Here is a 21,655-nt window from a genome sequence, read left to right on the forward strand (position 1 = left end):
ATTTATATTAGATTTAGATGACATTCTTTTTTTTTTTTGGGGGTGGAGGAGCAGAGGGAGAGAAAGAATCTCAAGCAGGTTCCATGCCCAGCACGGAGTCCTGTGAGGGGCTCGACCTCCTGACCCTGAGATCATGATCTGAGCCAGACTGACGCTTAACCAACTGAGCCACCCAGGTACCCCTGGCATTCATTCTGATACAATTTATGCCAAAAAACCATCAACGGCTTCACAGTCTCTTCAATCTGTTGCCCTCCTTGCAGTGAAGGAGAGCAAGCACCCTCACTGAAATCATCCCCATGGGAGCAGGCAGCCTGACAGAACTGCGGAGGCCCTGGGAAGCCTCAGTTACAGTGGCCGCTAGGCACGAGGGCTGCGGCATCCTCTGGGAGGCTATGGATGCTCTCCACCGGCCACAGTATCTAGTGCTCTCTCCCACAGCCAGGATGCTGGGGTCCAAGACTCAAGGGGCAGAAACGGGGATGACTCTATCCACTATTTTCCCTAGTGGTCCACTAGCAAAATGCTCACTTCCCATTCCGTCAGCCTTAAGCTCTGCTGGTCCAGGACTCCTAGTTCCAAAGAAAGAAATACTTTCATCAGGAGACACAATGATTCCACTGAACTGGAAGCCGAAACTGCCACCCAGCCACTTGGAGCTCCTTGTGCTTCTGAATCAACAAGCAAAGAAGGAGGTGACTGTACCAGCTGAAGCAAATGAGCCGGATTACGAAGGAGAAACTGAGTTGCTACTATACACTGGATGTAAGGAAGAGTAGGCCTAGTTCGCAGGAGAATACGTGGGGTGTCTCTTAGCACAGTGTGATTAAAGTCAATGGAAAACTATAGCAATCTAACTCAGGCAGGACTGCGATGGTCCAGAATGAAAATGTAGGTTGCCCCACCAGGTACAGTATCATGACCAGGTGCCTGTGGAGGACAAAGGGAATATGAAATGGGTGGTGGAAATCAGTCATAACTACATACCCAGCCACAGAAATGATTAGGGGCACCCGGGTGGCTCAGCTTGTTAAGCGTCCAACTTCGGCTCAGGTCATGATCCCAGGGTCTTGGGATCAAGCCCCACACCAGGCTCCCTGCTCAGCAGGAAGCCTGCTTCTCCTTCTCCCTCTACTCCTTCCTGCCTGCTCACTCTCTAATAAGTAAAATCTTGTTAAAGAAAAAAAAAAAAAGAGATGATGATTATAATTTTTGTGAGCATTTCTTCCTTATTTTGGTGTATGTTTATACATACGTCTTTTAAAATATTTTTCCTCCTCCCTTTTCCCTTTTCATCTAACATATTAGCTATATTAGACAGATGTATTATTAACAGTTAATTTTATATTGCAGTATTTAAGTTTTAGAGCGTCAAAGCAAAAGAGTAAACATCACCAAGGACTTTGTATCCTCTTGTGGGGAAAGGGTAAGACTAGTTTCAGTCCCAGGCTAAAGAGTTATATTATGTTAGGTGAAGCATGACCTTGTATTAACCTGTATTTGGAAAGTGAGTTGTCAAGGATGTACTATAATGGTCAGTACACCATTGGTGTCACCCTGGCTAGGGTATAGCTCCCAATTATTCAAAAGCTAACCCACATGGGGCTGTAAAAAAGGCATTTTGTAGATGTGATTAAAATCCGTAAGCAGGATTTGACTTTAAGTAGCAGAGGTGATCCTAGTTCCTAGATCGTCTTGGTGGGCCTGATCCAATCAGATGACAGGTGGTAAGAGCAGATGTGAGGCCTCCCTGAAGCAGTTCTTCCTGTGGACAATAGCTCGGCTCAAGAGTTGCAGGCTGTCCCTGCTGGTGGCCTGTTCTCCAGATACAGGACTTGCTACCAAGCCAGTTCCTCTCAATAAATCTCTGAATACACATCTCTTACTGGTTTCTGTTTCTCATGTTGAACTCGGCCAATACAGAGGTCAGCAACACTACACTGCTCATGCATAAACTGTAATACTCATTGCAGACATTCACTCCTCATCTGTTTTAGTTTCAGTGATGCATTGGGGTCAAGTTCATAGGGATCTATTTGTCTCTGACCTGGTCCTCAAACACAACTTCCCATTTCTTCACTAAGATTTTAGTAAAAGTAGCTACTACATTTTTAAGAATTCCCAGATCATAAAATGACTCTTTGCCAACCAAATAGCATCTACTATGTCAAAGGCTAAAAAATTTAAGTGAACCTAGACACTAGGTTTCACACAACACGGACCAAACAATCTGCAAAAGCTTAAACCTTTAGGACCTACATCAAAATTATAGTTCACACAAGACATTCTACTCATTCATGTTTTAAGTAAACAAAGACTTTAATACTCTTTATAAATGCCATTTACATTTCATCACCTGAAAGTTTACTTACTTAACACCGTATCTGTCTCTAAACATAATATGGTCCCTAAATGTGCGGTTGACATCAAGGTCTATCTGTCTGATATCAGGTGAACAACCCCGGGCTCTGTGTTTTAATTTCTGAAAAGAAAAAAGAGGGGAAGAAAGCACATTTTTAAGGAAATCAGTTATTGAAAATAATTTTCATTAAAATATGAAATCATAAAATAATTCTTATTAAAAAGCGGTCTTGGTTTAGGAAAGCCACGCCTGTGGTTCACCAATGAACGTGGGAAGGCACACAATGAAGATCTTCCCTCCGAGCCATGTCCCCATCACTCCCACATCCATTCCTTCCCTCTAACCACCACCTTTCCCTTCCCATCTTAACAATACAATTCAATTTTAATTAGGAATGAAGCACTTTTTGGAGTCTGCCTTGGTAAGACTACGTAAAAGCTCTTCACAGCTGAGCCACAGAGTCTACTGGGATTTCTTTTTTCTTTCTGGCACAGTATTTTTGTTTTCCCTTGAACTAATCATTGCCTTGTTTCTTGATCTGCTTCATTTTCTACAGGCTTGTTGCTAATCCGATCCCAAACTCACTTTAAACCACATCCATCTCCCAGGGCGTTGGAAAATTGCAATGGAAAAGATACTCTCTGATTTCAACTTTGTGCAGATGTCTCTCCAGAGCCTTCAGACCTGCTCCAGCCTTGGGCTCCTGGACCTCTGGGCCTGCTGCACAGCTGGGGTCTTGGGGTCCCCCTTCACCCTCTGCTAGGCCTTCCTTCACTTGGGTCCTCTGTCCCCTGCGTCTCACGTCATCTTCTTTCTTGGTTTATTCCCTTGTCCCAGAGAAGCACATCCTCTAGTAGCCCCTGTGGAAGGGTGTATGGAAGATAAATTGTTTTGAAACTTCAAATGTCTGATACTACTACCTCCTTCTTACTCAACTGCTGGGCTGTTTTAGAATTCTAAATTGGAAAATATTTTTGCTCAAAAGGCACTGCCTTTACTGTCTTCTAGTTTCTAGTGTCGCCACTCTAATTCTGGTTTCTTTGTACGAAATCTGTTTTTTCTCTAGAAGTTCGTAGGCATTTTTCTCTCCATGTCCTGAAACTTCACACTTTTGTGCTTGATCTGTATCTATTTTTATCCACAGGGCTGGCACTTGATGGATCTTTTCAATCTTCTAAACGGAGACTCCCGTCTCTCAGTTTTGAGTGATTTCTTCAGTAATTCCTTTGTCGGTTCCTTCATCCCTCCCGCCCGCACTCCCATTTCCTCTTTCTGGAACTCTTATTATTACAGCGTGCAATCTCCAGCTGTCATTTAACTTTCTTGTATTTTCTCTATTAGTTTCCATTTCTTTGAATTTATCATCTGCTTTCTGGGAAATTCCTTCAATTGTTACTCTCAAACATCCTCTCAAATCTTTCAGTTCTAGTATAATTTTTTTATAACTAAAAAGCTCTTTGTTTTTCTCAAAGGTTCCTTTTTATAGGCTTTTATACTTGCTTTATGGATGTCATACCTATTTTGATCCCTCTGAAGATGCCTGTGATCATTCTTCTAAGTTTTCGTCTTGCTCTATAGTCTGTTTCTAACACATTTCTTTTTTCCATTTGTTCTCGTGTGTCTTTCTGTTAGCTCCCTTCCTCAAGTGAACAGCAGTATTTCGCTGTCTGCTTCTATTTAAAAGTAGAATACCAGAAAGCTGATGGTGAGCTCTGTGTGCGGAGGTGGGGCTTCACGACTGTGTCTCCACTGCAGAGTGATCCGACCGGGCAGTGTCGCTGGGGTTCCCCTGAAGTCAGTGTCTCTGGGTTTATGTCCCGCGGCTGGGCAGATTCCTCAGAGAAGTTTCTTCTGGTCTCCGGTCAGAAAGACATGCACCTGGCCACCAATGTGATGGGAAGGAGGCCAGCACGGCTGCAGCTCAGGATACGCAGTTCCTCTGCGCCCTCCCCCCCGGGAACATCTGGATCCTCTCCAGCCCAGCGGCCCTGTCGATCATTCTCTCCAAATGGTAAACCTCGGACTTGCGCCGGGGCGGGGGTGATGTCAAGGCTCTAACTCCTTCTGCGACGGACTCTGGGCCACTTCCACGGTTCTGAGCTTCACCTCCGCTCCCTGAAGCACCCGAAGTTGACGCTTACCAAGGATCCTGGAGATTCTGAGATCGAAATCAGGCAGTCGGGGCTTCCATTTTCTTGGGTTTGCTGAGTACAGTAAGTGTCTGTCTGGTTTCCAGATACTGGCAGCCATTCTCTCTCCTGTTTCTTACTCCTCATGGGCTTTGCCTTTACAGAAACTCCCTGCTGTCAGGTTCATGGCATTTCAGGGAAAGGGAGCTGAATGAGGATATTTAATCTCCCAAGCTGAACTAGATAAAAGAGATTAAAATGTATACTAATCTATACTTAACCACGCTAATGTATAATTATGCATCTATATACATATATTATACTGACTCGGGTTACCACGTGCTGGTGATACAGATCTCTGCCTGAATCAACTCCAATAAATACATATGAAAACATAACTGGCTAATTCCTGACTTTAGCTGAAAGCAGGAAGCAGCAGGCTATCTGGAATATGGGTGTCTGTGCCAAGGGTTTTGTAACTCTGTGTACTTTCTGTGTCTTGAGGTGCGAGCTCAGACAAGGGCAGCTTCTGTAGCTTTTAAAATCATGAAGAGTAATCACAGTATAATTCAGAGTGCTAAATACACAGGAAGATATTTATAATATCGGATGAGAATCACACGACCACTAAAATATTACTGTACACTATCGCTGATAAAAGTCAATCCAGGAGATATTACCAAAATTTAGTTTAAAAATGGTAATCTGTTCATTTTTTTTTTTTTAAGGGCAAGTAAAGAGGTTTCAGTTATTGTTCTACAGGCCTCCTGTTAAAAAATGAGATGTCAAAACATAGAAAGAAAATGTCTGACAGGTCATGATAAAATGTTCTTTACAATAAAATTTAGTTCAAAGGCAGAAAATCACCCAAACACACCTACAGTATCAGCTTCTCTAGAGGACAAGAAAATCCAACAATAAAAAGGCCTCCAGACAGAAGCAAATTTCAGTTAGCAGATAAAAAATAGTAGGTCAGAAAGATTATGTCCTAGAATATTTACCAATGAATGTACAGAAAACAGGAAATCAAGCATATTTCTTATCTTAGTGCAAGGAGGTAGAGCAGCTTCTACAGTTATCTCTGAGATTGGGTGGGCCGAGACCCATGAGTGTCATAACAATACAGGAATATACATTTTATTTAAAAAGAAATAGGATCTAGGGAATCTATAATCCTGAAGTGGAAGGAGAGAGGAAGCCATTCACATGAAAGCTCCGCGGTATCGTGGTTTCTTTGGCCAACAAGATTATGAAGCCCCAGGAAGGCCATAGGTGAGGTTGTTAGCCACAACAGACAGAACTGCCACCTGTGGGCTCTACCACGACACACACAAGAGACAAGTGACACTGAGGGACACCTGAAAGAACAGGAGGAAGTGGCGGATGAGAGTGCCAGCTCAGGACCAGCGACAGTCTCACCCACCCGAGAAAAATCTTAGTAGTTCTCTTCCTCCTCAAGCTCCCACCTGCAGAGAGCAACTCTGACCACCTTTGGAGAGACAGAGTAAGAAAGAGTGGGGAAGGAAGACCACCAAATAAGGGTGCCAGGAAAACTCAAAGAATACAAATTTTAAAAATTTTTTACGAAAGTGCTAGAAAAAATAACCCTTAAAAAAGTACTGGAAGGCAAGTCATTTCTTTTGCTATTGTTACTGTATGTCTGCCATGTTCTAAATAGATCCCTCATGTCAACCAGTGCTGGGATCATTTTATTCCCTGTAGAAAAGGTCTAAAAGATCGCGGAAAGCGGAGTTCTATTAGAACGTGTGCTGGATTGAACAGTGCCCCTTCCCCAAACTCATGCCTACCCAGAACCTGTGAATGGACCTGATTTGGAAACAGGGTCTCCGCAGATGTCTGAGTGAAGATGACATATGCTGGACGAGGGTGACCGCACGTCCGAGAACTGGCGTCTGTTATCAGGCCAGACACACAGACATACAGACACACACACGGAGCAGGCCATGGGAGGAGGGAGGCAGAGAGCAGACTGAGGCAGCAGAGAGCCCAGGAGTGGTGCCAGCAATGCCAGAATTTAGGAAGAGGTGAGGAAGGACTCTCCCCCAGCCTTGAGACAATCTAGGGACCTGCTGACACCCTGGTGTCTGACTTCCAGCCTCCAGACATGCGAGAGAAGACAGTGCTGCTGTTGGGAGCCACTCAGTTTGTGGCACTAGGAAACAAAAACAGCATGCAGAAGAGTAACTGTCTTCTCTCATTAATTAAACAAGAATTTAATGAGCACCTACCATTTACGACACACTGTGCTAGGTGCTAGGGTTAGATTTTTTTTTTTTTTAAGAGATTTTATTTATTTATATGACAGAGAGAGACCCAGCGAGAGAGGGAACACAAGCAGGGGGAGTGGGAGAGGGAGAAGCAGGCTTCTGCTGAGCAGGGAGCTGGATGCAGGGCTCGATCCTAGTACTCTGGGATCATGACCTGAGTCGAAGGCAGACATTTAACAACTGAGCCACCCAGGCACCCTGGGGTTAGATTTTATATGTTCTCTCAGACACCATTTTCAATGCTGGCTTTAAGACTATGATACTAAAAGCAAGTACCTAATCAACAGACTAAAATAACTTGAAACTCTAAAACTCTAACACATAAACTCATAGTCTGTGTAGGGCCCAAACAGCTAATTTAAAAAACCTTTTAGACACACAAAATAAGTGACCCTTTAAATTATCCAGTATTTATCATCTTTCATCTTGATTAAATCTTACACATACAAACACATTTCATGCAAAAGGAAAGAAAATATCAAGAGTATTCCAAAGTTCCTTTTATAATTGGTTTTGAGTTTATAAACAATTTTTCTTTCATCCATTTTATTCTCTTTATATTCACTTTCTGAGGGACATATTTCAAAAAGATTTTCAGATAATCATTCCTTTCAAAGGTTACTATAAACTTCAAACTTAGAAAGGAGTGTACCTGAGATGACAGGAAGGTAAATGAAATGTGTTACCCCATTTAAGGAAAGCATTACTGATCATTGAGTTAAAAGTTTGACCTTCGATTAACAAACAACAAAACCTAGAGATACCTACTAGGTTTGGAGAAAAATTCTTTTCTCACACCCAGAAGCAAACAGTCAACCACATATAGGCAGCTATTGGACAAACTGAATCCCACTGCTGTTTTCCCACAAAGTCTAGAAGCAACACTGTAGATCTCTTTATTAACACTACATGGGGGGCACCTGGGTGGCTCAGTAGGTTCCGTGTCTGCCTTTGGCTCAGGTCATGATCCCAGGGTCCTGGGATCGAGCCCCACATCAGGCTCCCTGCTTGGCAGGGAGCTTGCTTCCCCCCAGCCCCCTGCCTACTTGTGATCTCTCTGTCAAATAAATAAATAAAATCTTAAAACAAAACACTACATGGCACACACGCAGCTACGCTCAGGTGTTAGTCCACTTTCCTCATGAATATGTCCCCACACTGGTCATTTCAAGTATTTGAAAAGCACTGGACACTTACTGACTGATACAGAAAGTATCATTTTCCCTGAAGTATTTGTTCACAAGTCAGGAATTACATGGCTCTAAACCAAACAATCAAGAAAATAATAGGCTTCTACAACTCAATGTAATATCATTTCACTATAACTTCAAATGATACGAATATCTTATATCACCTTGAAAGTGAAAAGAAAGGGGTTTCACTTTTCAATTTCAAAATAACAAGTTAGCTTTAAATACTCACACTATAGAGGTCTCTTGTTTCTTCTTTCATTTTAGGGATCTCCAGAAGCAGAGCCCAGACTTCACCTCTGAGCTGGAGTGGGATTCCTTTGTAAATTCTCCTATGAAACTTGTTGAAATAAATAAATTGAAGGTTATAAATGAAATAAATAAGTTGAAGGTTATAAATGACAAAAAATCTTAGACTGAGCCCTCAAATCAACTAATTAATACCTGTTAGTCCTTTATTTTCAAAGCACCCATGATAACTGATACATTTGGACACGGGACACTTGGATCCCACCATCCCTACTTTTCAGACCCTGGCTGGGAGGCATACACACAGGTCGTCAGAGCACACAACAAGGAAAACGTTAAGTAAGCCGAGTGCATGAGGATTTCCATACGGTTACCAAGGTGCTCCTCACACAGCACCATCAGTGTTCTTTTTTAAGGCGTGAACATCTGACTTACACACTCCCTGTTGATATAACTAACTAGTTACATACTTTCTTCCTTTTCCCCCACACATCTAGAAGGCTTCAAATAGCAAACAGATTTCCTTGTCCCCAAACTGTTTTCATGGGAGTGTAGAGAATAGTGTAGCCCTAATATCCTTTCCTGCGGCATCGTCTCTCTGGGGCTTTCCAGAGCCTATCAACATAACATACCCTGTGCTCACGACTCGGCTAAGGTTCCCCCACAATCTTTAGTTCTCTCCCCACTCCCCAACTCCCTGTCCCTCCCCCCGCCCCACACACACCTCTACCCCATACTCCCGTCTCCCTCTCCTCTTTGATTTTGGCAGTTCTCCAGGAATAACCTGCCATCACTTTTGAATGGTACAAGGAATAAATCATCAGTTTTGTCAACTCTTCCGATCCTTGTACGCCGGTCACTCTATGAATCCTAAGACTCCATCTGCTTCTCCATCTTCCTATAATGTATCCTTTCTCCTCAAAGCTATATATTCAAATAACATACAAATCTATTATGGTTATTACAAAGTTGTGCACAATAAAACTTTGAAATTTAAAAGAACATGTCTAAACAAAGAAATGACTAAACAAATTATGGCAGAAACCTTGGGGACTGAGGTAAGAATAGGTACATAATTACCTTCATGATCAAAATAATATATTTGAATAGAATGGCTAAGCAAACAGGATGTAAGTTTTAGTAATTGAAATGCTGACAAGTTATGAGTTAAGAAGCAGAGTTTCAACTACTACTACCCTATACTACCTCACTTTTAAAATTTTTTTAATTTAAAGCTTCAGAACCTAAGTCATGGTGTAGTTTTATAAACTGATGCTGTGACTTAGAATGAGTAGCAACATAGAACAACTCTTGAATTAGGTAATTCCATAAGAATGGCCTTGAATTAGGTAATTCCGTATGGAGTTCTGGCTTTGTTCTTTTGGTATAAACACACTATTCCTCAAATTTGAAATTTCAGAAGATACTGATTAGAATCCTGGAAGTTTTTTTTTAACTCATGCAGTAGCTCTGACTAGAAGAATATATACAGCAAAGTTCTGTGTAAACCAAACTCTGCTACGTGCAACATTTCCCACATAGGAAAATAGCTACCACCTTTAAATGCAAACCGAGTGTCATTTAAAAAAAAAATGAATTTAAGAATTATGTTCCTAAAGAAAGTCTATCATCTACATTCATTCCAAAGTCGTAACATTTACCATTATACTAGAAGCATTTTCAATTTATCTCCTGAACTTCTAAAGTAAAGATGCTCTACTCTAAGCATCCAATGTGAGTATCAGAAGGTGTGGAAACTACTACAAAAGAGAAAAGTGAAAGTTTAATAACCAAGTAGAATATGATGACGGTGAGCAGATTAACTTTGAAGGACGTGAATCTCCATCAGGCTGATGTTTTCAATGAGTAAAACAAGAGTTCTGACATGTCTTTCTCACACTGTATTACTTGAAAAGACTTCAGACATTATTTTATTGCTTTTAAACCAATTCTGTATTCACCAACTATATATGTCTATTTTTCATCTTAAAGTATGTAATTTTTTTAAAAAATTAAATTATGATTATATTAATAAGAAATAATAGGGGCACTTGGGTGGCTCAGGCTGCCTTCAGCTCAGGTCATGATCCGAGGGATCAAGTCCCAGGCTCCCTGTTCAGCAAGGCACCTATCCCTCTGCTTGCCACTCCTCCTACTTTTGTGTTCTCTGCTGAATAAATACACAAAATCTTAAAAACGAACAAACAAACAAACAGAAATTTCTTGTAGAAAGCAAAAATTAATGGACCCAGTGCTACTCCAGGGCTAGAAAAATGAAGCACAACTTTTACTGGCCATTTACTATATGTAGGAAACTATTTTAAACTATATATAGATGTTTCTCTTATTTAATCACATCAACAATTCCATATTTTATTATCCCAATTTTACAGATGGTGAAAGTGAATCACAAAAAAGTTAAGTAATGTGCCCAAGGCACACACAAGACATCACCATCTTTTAGCAAAAGGTATTTATTTTACATTTTATAAAAAACAAAGACCATCTTTCCAAGACCATTTTGCATGTAACTAGTACCCACTGTTCCGCTCAAGTAAACTTACTAAAATACACAGATCAGAAAATACTAAGGGAATCCAAGAGCAGAAAGCATTAAAATAATGACAATGAAACTGTATTTAAAAGGAAGCATAACACAGAGTTGTCAAATCATTATGCTGCACACCTGAAATTCATGTAACACTGTGCGTCAACTCTACTTCAATTAAAAAAAAAAAAGAATATAAAAAGGGATGCATCTGGAATTCAGCTGTAGGAGGCAGTGAAATAAAAAACATGCATACAGAGTCACATATACCAGAACAAGGATTAAATTATGAGACCTTAAAATAAGAATTTTAAATTATGAAAAAAAAAATAAATTATACCTACTGTTTTTCAAATACAACTCTTACAGGACAGAAAGACATTATAAAAACATAATTTTCGACCATCATAGAAATTTTGGAAAATTTTGTAAAACAAAGTAGGAATTATATCAAGTATGACATACACAAATAAAATTTGCTTCTTCTCCAGAACAGTGTCCAGTTTACATTTGCTGAGAATCCTTCAACTGACAAAGTAATACCTCATCTTTTCTACGATAGCCTGTAGTGTAGGCAAAGCGAGTACTTTCAGTGCTGGGAGACCATGGCACTGAGAAGTGGCTCGCCTCGGTCAAAGAATTTCTTCTCTTAGTCCTATTTCAGGGCACTTCTGCCAAATCCCACAGCCTCTTAAGAGATCACAGCTTTAAATTAAGCAGACTTCAGCAGCAGCAGGTGATAGGTGTTTATCCCAACTCATAAATGAACATCGCTCATTCATTCTAAAAAGGAGCTTGGTAATGACTGCCTGCTTTGTGGCCAACACTTACTAGGTAGGTGCTCTGGCTAGAACATGAAGAAATTCTGTGGAGCTCACAGTGGGCGGGGGGGGGGGGGGGAATTGGTGTGTAGGCAGATAAACTGATACCATAAACTGATAGCCCTTTATTATAAAATACTCCCTGCTACAGAGCTGGGTGTCACCCTCTGATGGGAGAAGTCGGGACAGAGACAGACTCCCCAGAGGGGGCCAGAGTGGGAAAAGGAGAAGAGTAGGCCCTGCACTGCCTAAATGTGCATGAGCTGTTAGCCCTTCTGTTCCAGGACACAAGAGACTGGAGGGGAAAACCGGAAAAAGTTGAGGAATAGAGCTGTTGGCACGAGGGCAGTGAACACGGTGGTTACTTCTCATCAGACCAACACAGCGGCTCTCCCCTGGAGGCTGTATGAGAAATACTGTATCCGAGGAAGAAATACTGTATTCTACGTGACCGAGTCGGCAAGGATCAATACTGAAGGACCCACAGGGATCTGGCAGGAAGGGGCAATGCGGAGATGAGGGGGAGGAAAATAATGAATCCAGTAAAAATGACTTTAATAATAAGTGTTACGCTAACACTTTGTGATTATTTATTAGGAGCCTGCATATATGTTTCTATATCAATTTATTCCTTGTCATACTATCGCGTTTTCTTTTTTTACTATTTTCTTTGTTTATTTGCCAGAGACAGCGAGGGCGCACAAGCAGTGGGAGCAGCAGGGGGAGCAGGGAGCCTGTACCATCGCACCCCTGAAGAGGAACATGCTATTGTTAGCATCCCCATGTTACGGATGAGAAAATGAAGATGCGGAACAGTAACAGCAAATCATACAACTAACAAACTATAGAAGAACTGAAATTCAGTTAGTCTGACTTCAGGGACCACAGTTTCTGGTTCTGTTGTTTTGTTTGTTTGTTTTTTGTCTTTTTTTTGTTTTTAAATTAACATAGAATGTATTATTTGCCCCAGGGGTACAGGTCTGTGAATCATCAGGCTTACACAATTCACAGCACTTACCATAGCACACACCCTCCCCAATGTCCATAACCCAACCACCCTCTCCCTACACCTCCAACCCCCAGCAACGCTAGGTTTGTTTCCTGAGATTAAGAGTCTCTTATGGGGGGTGCCTGGGTGGCTCAGTGGGTTAAAGCCTCTGCCTTCGGCTCAGGTCATGATCCCAGGGTCCTGGGATCCAGCCCCACATCGGGCTGTCTGCTTCCTCCTCTCTTTCTGCCTGCCTCTCTGCCTACTTGTGATCTCTGTCTGTCAAGTGGATGAATAAAATCTTAAAAAAAAAAAAAAAAAAGAGTCTCTTATGGTCTGATTTTGTTTTCAAGATTTATTTACTTATATGTGAGAGAGAGGGAGAGAGCATGAGTAGGAGAGGGAGAGAGAGAATCTCCAGGAGATCCCCCCATGCTGCTCACGAAGCCTGACACAGGACTCGGTTTCACAACCTGACCTGAAACCAACAGTTGGGCTCTTTACCGACTTTGCCACCCAGCGCCCCCAGACAGCAGTTTTAACAACCATGATACAGAATTTCCGTATGTTGGATTTAAACAGCATTTTAATATTCTAAGTTAAAAAGTAATACCTTTAAAATCCTGTTAGAATTTTTTTTTTTTTTAGGGATATGATACATAAAATCTTCAAGAAAAAATAAATTAAGGTTCCCTGAAATCTACCTTTTGCTTTTAGTATCTCTGTTCTCTTGCCAACAGAAACAAGTAATTTATTGCAGTCACACAGATATATTTAAGCTTCCATCAACTAAAAAAAATTCCACTGACTGACCTAACATTTCCAATAGCTCTTTCTAACCTTAGTGATTTCACAGTAGTGATGAACGTGCCAGTCCAGTGCCAGTCCACATCACATGCTGGCCCGCGAGCCAACTTTGTAGCCAACCCAGAAGGGTTCCATCTGGGGGACATGCAACACCCCAAGTGTATCACCAGGAAACAAGAGTTCGTGCTGAGCGGCTGATCTCTACCGCCTCTCCGCTTCCTTTCCACAACCCTGTTCCATTAGCGTCTCCACCTCGGCCTCCAGAGAGGCACGAGCCCCTCTCAAGGCCAGATGTGAAAAAAGTTTTAAACCATACACAAGGCCCTATTGGCTCTTATAAGCACATTCTATTTCCTTCTGACTTTTTATTGACAAACACCAAAGGGAAAGCAAACATGAAAGATGGTACAGTAAACGAGCCTTCGAGTGTGGACATGGGACCTCCTGCTGCGACAAACAATGTGTGTGACCTTAAGAAATTTATTTATAAATTTGGTGCCTCCATCCTCCCATCAGTAAAATAAAATGCAAACTAATAAAAGGTCCCTTCAATTACTTGACTTAAAAAATGGGAACAAACTTGATCTGTCATAGGTACTCTGCTGTGACATAGCTTAGACACAATTATACCACGACTAATTAAATCATAATGTCTCCACTTAACAAAGATGACTTCATTTAATAGACTGTATTTTTTAAACCCAGTACTACTGAACCAGGGGCCGTGAGAATGTGAGACACAGGCAACACAAACAACCTTAATGGAAAATGTCTTTCATTAAAGTTTAGATTCTAAAGATCCAAATATTCTTTATCACAGCTATATTTTAATTTCAAGACACTTTTAAAAATTTCTTTGTATTACCATTATATAAGTAAGGAATCTCTGGACAGAAAACTTCCACTTCCTCTTGGAAGAGAAGAAAAACACACACGCTCCTTTTTTTTTTTTCTTCAGTGCAATTTAAAATGAGGTATGAATTGAGAGCAGCAATTCTTTTAGAAGGTACATACTGTTGCTCACCAAACTGGACCATATATTATCAAACAATTCCAGCATTATAGTTGTGAGAAAGTGCTTTAAAATTATACATCAAGGAAACTGTTCTGTTAAAAATCTCTCTTACTGGGAACTACATTAGACAGAATTGTTGTCAGAATAATGGTAGAATTGCTCATTTTTATACCGGCTTACATACTTTCACAGATATATGTATGCTCGAGAAGAACATAAAGCCATATAATTCTACAAATCTCTTCCTAGACCAAATGTTGAGATGAAAGTGGAGGTGCCGCACATCAACATTTACCCTGTAATTACCAGTTGAGCAATCTTCCCACAGACATGGAGTAAAGTAGGCGCCAACTTTAGGCCACTCTGGGAGACAGCATGATAATGAACAAGAGCACAGATGTTGTAACTGACATTCTACTTTGAACGGATTCCTCTCAAAAAAACATCTTGAGTTCCAACCTAATGCTCAAACACATTTAATAAAACCAACAACCTCAAAACGAGCTTACTCCTGATGAAAATAAAATAATAAAAGAGTCTAACAGACGTTAAGTAAGGGTATTTTGGAATGCTCAAAAAGAAAAGGGGCACTAGTCCTGTGAGATGCCCTCTGACAAAAAGATTTCCATGGTTGAATAAGTTCCACTCAGTTTAAGGTCTGTCTTGAAGGTGTGTTCTCCCTGCCACGTGTTACAATAGTGAAGACTCTGAGGAGTCCTGTCGTAAAGGACTTGACTTTGCTTCACTTGGGTTAGCTCTGGTATTCCCAACTTTATTGAACTAGAGACCTCTCCTCTTTTAAGAAAAACTTCTGCCACCAAGAACTCCACAGCTTCCCAATATTTAAAGAGTTTTGTGATGAGTGGCAGTGACAGTAATAGATGTGTGTATTACGTTTTAACTGGTTTAAAACTCAGCACCAACTCTGCAGGGCAAAAAGATTCAGGAGGCCAGCCTTCTTCCTGAGCAGTGTGACCTGTGGGTATGAAGCCTGGAACTGCTGCAAGGATTCTGATCCCAGGGGGAAGCCAACCTCAAGGTAAAGCTGGCACTGGAGATGGCAGAGAAGAGAGAGGGAGCGACGCTACGTCACAGGCAACACGAGGGAGCATCTGAAGCAAATCATTCCTGAAACCATCCACCTCCGGACTACCCGGGACATCCTCTAAAGTGCTGAAACCGATCTGACCTGGATATTCTGTTATAACGTAACGACTCCTAATTTGAGGCATCCCACTAAATTAAATTCTACTGAACGTTTTAGAAGGAATATGAACACTAATACTTATATAATTTAAAAGAAACTTTTATTGGGACAATCCACATTGAATTTGTGCAGTTTCAGAGAGAAGTAACATTATTTTAATTACCTTTTCGGTGTTCTTGTATTTCTCCCATCCTTTTAGCATTTTCAACCACTTAGTAGTTCTTTCAATTTCCAGTTGCTTTTGCTAAAATAAAATTGAGATTCATTGTTACTGTTTGAGGCTTCATACTTACAAAGTACCAAAAAAGGTCAAAGAAAATGCTGCTTTAAAAAAACCTACCGAAACAGTTAAGCACTTAGATTGCAAATACGCTATCTAACTTTAAAAAGACGGATAAGTGATTATAGTTGTAGCAATAGTATTCCACAACCAAAGTAAAATATATGGGAGATGCTCCAAGGGGACAGGTAAAGAGAAAGGAATTATTTAAATTTTCGAATGCTTTTAAACTAATCACTGAAACCCCCATGAATTCTACAAAATTAAACCAAAAGGAAGTTCTAAAATATTGTGCAATATTTTTTATGCAGCAACAACAGAAAAAAAAACTTAAAATTCCATTCTCTGACATTTTCCTGAATTCTACCATCTTAACGTTTACAGTGACGGAGATGATTCTTTAAAGGAGAGCTGGGTGCTCGTTTTGTGGAGCAAGTGATATCCACCTAGCAAAATGTTGTGAAAAATTTATCCAAAGTAAGTAAGAGCTGCTGCCCCGAATAAAGTTCAGGGCAACGGTCATGGACATTGATGGTACTGTGACAGTCAGAAAAGGTGACCACAAGGTCACAATGCAAGAAGTCGTCAAATCCAGTGAGGGATGTTAAAGAAGATAAGCCCTGGATGAAGAACTGTGGTTTGCTGAAAGATTATTAGAATTTTTATCACGTGCAACGCGGGACTGAATATTCCATGAAGCATGGATCAATGTTCTGAGACAGTATGGCACCGTGGGCGGCCTACAGTAGTTCTAAAGGGCTAAAAAAGGAAGCATCAGAAGATGGGGCTGGAAGTGCAGGCAGGGGTCTTGGATGGCGCACCAGACTGGCACTGGGGCAAAGCTGGGGAACGGGGAAGGTGGTACAGAAGATGCTTCTTCCTCCCTTCTTTGGCTTCCAGGAGAAGGAATGTTTTCTTCCTAATTATTTGGACCTGCTATCCAATCTCTTATTCACTCTTAAGGTGGTAAAGTGACTTGTTTAATTAGTAAGTTTAGAAAAAGGTCTGGGCATATACAGCTCCTCTGTCCCTATGAAAGCCTGAACGAGCGCTCAGAAGGCACATTTGTACTCCATCCTTTCAGACCGGGGAAAACACCCTCCTCAGCCAGGAAGTTGGCGGTGACCTGTCTGGGACCAGGTGGTAGGACTGTCTCCTACCAGGCTTCCGAGTTAGGGTGCCTACATCTGCTGCACACCTCACCTGCATTCTCCCCTAAGGCCTGTGTGCCCCATGAAGACAGACAAGTGGGCGTTTTCCCCAGTCCCTGGAACAGTGCCGGGCACAGAGCAGCGTCAAACTATTTCATTTTCATGAAATGAGACCAATGTGACCGTTTCTTATGAGTGAGCTGAGAGTCTGCTATTTTGTTAATTCCCAATGCCCGCATTTCCTTTTCTGGAGGACTCTGTAAATCTACATAGGTCTATGAATCAAAAACAAAGGAAATGAAAGACTAGACAGCACAGAAAACAGTTCTGAAGATCTACTTTAGGCTCAAAACGGTGTGCGCGTTACAACCCTACAAAGTACGTACAATCGTCTCTATTTTACAAATAAGAAAACAGAGGCACAAGGTGGTTTATTGGCTTTCAGAGTCCCCTCCGTAGTAAATTCAAGCGCGAAGAGCGGTTCACAGCCAGGCAGTTTTGGCTTCAGGACCTGCCCTCTGAGCCACCATAGCAAGGTCTCCTGTTCCCACGTGGCCTCTGCGCAGGTCACGAGACTAAGGTTTCCAATGAAAGCAATGGCTCCTTATCAATGGTCTTCAACACAGACCCACACAGGCAGATGACATTTGCCCACCAACAGTATTTTTAGATTTAGAAGAAGCATAAAATCCCAAAGAAAATCCTGATTTTAAGAAAAGATCCTCATTTTCCAAAAATGAAAATATTTTTAGGGAATTTTACTTTTAGGCACATTTTTTAGACTCTTTAATTACTTAACTCTTTCTAAAAATTGTGATGGGTTTTTCATAATAAAAGATGATCATTCGTGAGCAAAACATATTGCTATAATTCCCATATTTCAAAAGACTAAGCATAATCTTCATTATATTATTAGTGATAAAATGCTGCAGATGGTTCCAGAAATATGTTTAATTGTAAAGCTCGGTGAGGCACTGAAATCTAATTAATGTTTGTGCTAAATGTGACTTTAGAGAAGGCCAAGCTGTGAAAAATTAAGATTGATCTAAGTTAAGTATTTTTTTGTTGTTGATATTTCTGTACTTCCTCCCCTGACTTCTTCAAAGCACAGTCCCTTTCTCCTCCAACAGGAAAACACCAAATAATTCAAGCCAACCCAAGAGTATAATAACAGGCACTTGCCAGGAACAACCCTGCTGAGACCTAGCAGGTCTCTTGCTATCTTTCATTTTTATGACTATGAATTATCAATGAATCACTTTAAAAAATAGTTATTCTTTTTTTTAAAGACATATTCTGTATTCCAATTCCTACCATATACATAATGTTAAATGCTATACATTAACATGCAAGGGCAAAACACACACACACACAATCTTAAAAACCATTAATAAAGTATGCTTTTCTTTCCCCTACAGAGAAGGAAAAAAAAAAAAGACACACCTTGGAAAAGCTCCCAGCTGCAGGACTTAAAAATTATGTATCAGCAGTTCCATCAGGTTTCAATGTTAATTCCATAATGCCATCAAGTCAACCACACCTGACTTGAATGCAAGTGTCTGTCCCCCTACCCCACTCATGAATCTGTAACTCGAGGATAAAATATACTTTATCACCAAACATGCTACAACTAACTGTTCCAGAACTTATTCTGAAGTGAGAAGTAACTAAAATCACAAGTAACAAATGGTTACTCTATGGTAACCAAACAAATGGTTTCTGGATTGCTCTAGAAAAACAGGGTAAGGAACCCCATCTTGTCGTGGACTCAGTAACATCAAGACAAACTAGACTATAAGACAGCAAGTGAGAATCTTGACGTACAAGCTCAGCAGACACTCCATCCCACCATATCCAAAACTACTTCCCTGACCATGCTGCTGTCACCCTGCTCTTCCCAAACATGAAGGAACAGCATCACTACCTACTAAGGCCACCAAACGTTCTAGTTTTTCTTGGTTTTCATCATCCTTTCCCTTCCATCCCACTCCCCAAACCACACTCTGCTGGTCCCAATCCCGGCTCTTGCTTTCAACACGCCCCCTACCCCAGTTCAGCATCCTAACTCCTAGATGAAGGCACTAGCTCCTTACTCGTAGCCCTGATAGTCTTCAATCCCGTCTACCAAAACTTTCAGAATGTGTCACGGTTAAAAACCCTTCCATGGCTACCCACGATCTACAAATGAAGTTCAAACTTCTGCATGGACGGCCCTTCATGGTCCCGTTTGCCTTCCAGCTTTACTCCTTGCTACTTGTAAGACCCGGCCACTCTGAAATCCCTGTCACTCCCAGCACATGATCTCATGTCACGCCTCTTTAATCAAAGTTGGCTATTTGTCTGCCAGTGATGCTCTTCCCCACCATCATTTAGGTAAAATGTATCCTCTCAAGACCCAGTCAGATGTCAAAAGTCTGGAACCTTTCTCAAATGCCTCCATCCTCCAACCAGAATTAACTGTTCCTCAGCATGGCATGGACTAAGTTCCTAGCTGGCCTGGATTCAAATCTTAATTCTGCCCCTTCCTATCTGTTTCATTTGGGGCAAGTTACTTAATCTCTCTATATCCGAGCTGTCTTGTCTATAAAAATAAGAATTATTATGATTATTGTTCTAACACCTTACAGCTGTGCTTTAGTTGCCCTAAATACCCAAATCTTATCGTTGTTATTATTATTATTCAAGTACAAACTCCTTGAGAACAGGAACCATATCAAATACTCTTATTTTAATTTCATCACCTAAAATAGTGGCACTTTTACTTTAAGAGTCAAATAAATATAAACATAATTTATGTAAGAAAACATAAGCAAACAGCACTGTGAAACAATTAATAGCGTTCTGTGATCCCAGTGGTAGAGGGGTCGGAGGAGAAAGAAGATGAATGGATGGAACAAGATCATCAATACTTATGACAGCAATTCAATCACCGCGCTAGAGAAATAACCAGAAATGAACTATAATAGTCTCTCTTATGTTGCATAATGGTAAAAATGGTATCAGTCCTTCATATTGGCAACACTTTTCAAAGTACTGCCAAAAGGCAGAACTACTAATGTTAGAAGTCCGTACAAAATTGATAGTAGATAACTCTGTTGACTTCAACTACAGACATCTTACTTCTCCTAACTTTTATTTTGAAATACTTTAAACCTACAGAAGGTTAGAAGAACAGCACACCATATACTTCTACAGTTCCCCCTTGAACAACACGGGTCTGAACTGCATGGGTCTGCTTATATGCTGACCACAGCAGGGAACTGTAAATGTATTTTTCTCTTCCTTACGATCTTCTTAAAACATTTTCTTGTCTCTAGCTTACTTTATTATAAGAATACAGGATTTAACACATAGAGCATATAAAATACATTAATATATACTAATATATTAAATACATTGATTAAGTTAATTGACTGTTCATGTCACCCATGAAGCTTCTGGTCAAGAGCAGCCTAAGTAGTTCAGATCTGGGGGGAGTCTACAGTTGTATGTGGACTTCCAACTTCATGAGGGGTCACTCTGCTGTATGGTCAACGGTCAACTGTAATCTGTGTGGCACACTTTGAAGGACTGTGAACATCCTGGTCCTTGACAAGTCCGTGGTCTTATCATCCACTGATAATCTCTGCCTGAATAGATTCTGATTCTGATGGTGCTAAAATGATGTGGGTTTTTTTTTTTTTCCCGATGATTCCTTCTGTATTATTAACTGATACTTTTCTATTTCAAAGCTTTCCCTTCTAGCTCCTCCTCCCTTTCAAACAGCACTATGGTATAAAAGAACTATTTCATTCAATGTGTTAAAACTCACTACCGTCATTATTCTTTTAGAAGCTCAAATTGTCTCAAATTTGGCAGGACTTCCTCTTACCTGGTTGGAGATTTCCTCCTTTAATTGAAGCGGATCCTTTAGACATGCCCTATGTGGCACAAAATAATCAGGTTCACTTTACTTTTTACTTTTTCTACGCTAACCCTAGATTAGCCACTTCTTTAAGAAACAGTGGTTCAGTGTGCCTGGGTGGTTCAGTGAGTTAAGTGTCTGCCTTCAGGTCAATGATCCCGGGGCCTGGGACGGAGCCCCACATTGGGCTCCTTGCTCAGCAGGGAGTCTACTTCTCCCTCTCCCTTTGCCCCTCGCCCAGCTGGTACACTCTCTCACGCTCAAATAAATGAAAGTCTTGTTTTAAAAAAAAGAAAAAGAAGAAAAGAAACAGTCGTTCTTTTTAATGGGGAATGGTTTTCAAAAACTAAGATCTGGGTCCTAGGTGAGTACAACTGTTAAAAGCAGATAGAAGCCACATTAGTATAGGAAAATTCTATTCTCCCAAGAATGTAAAAACAACATATATCAAGAGGAAAATAATGCCGAGGTCTTTGTGTCTATCCTATATTCCCTTTGCTACCTCTCTGTCACCTCCACTGACTATGGAAACGGGATATTGTTGTGCACTTTTCCTCCCATGAGCTGCTTTCAGAAAAGGACTAAACTTCCACTTGAAGTTTGCAATCTGATACCCGACTGTCCTAAGTGATACCCCTCAGAATTGGACTGGCCCCTCCTGCTCAGGCAAGAAAGGTATAAAGGATTAAAACGGACTGCGACCAATGTCTCCCTTG

The 21,655-nt window shown here is 40.9% G+C and overlaps 1 protein-coding gene across 2 annotated transcripts in view; it reads right to left on the reverse strand.

The window, feature by feature from the left end:
• The window catches only part of USP6NL (USP6 N-terminal like), a 148,340-nt gene that overhangs the window by 32,527 nt on the left and 94,158 nt on the right, over positions 1-21,655 (reverse strand). For both annotated transcript variants that reach the window (XM_059404088.1, XM_059404089.1), the window contains exons 5-7: positions 15,768-15,848; positions 8,202-8,309; positions 2,373-2,482 (exon numbers count right to left, since the gene is read on the reverse strand). In XM_059404088.1, coding sequence (XP_059260071.1) covers positions 2,373-2,482; positions 8,202-8,309; positions 15,768-15,848 — 299 coding nt within the window. The remainder of the gene's footprint in view (positions 1-2,372; positions 2,483-8,201; positions 8,310-15,767; positions 15,849-21,655) is intronic.

This window comes from Mustela nigripes, chromosome 6 (genome assembly GCF_022355385.1).
Source record: "Mustela nigripes isolate SB6536 chromosome 6, MUSNIG.SB6536, whole genome shotgun sequence".
Lineage (NCBI taxonomy): Eukaryota > Metazoa > Chordata > Mammalia > Carnivora > Mustelidae > Mustela > Mustela nigripes.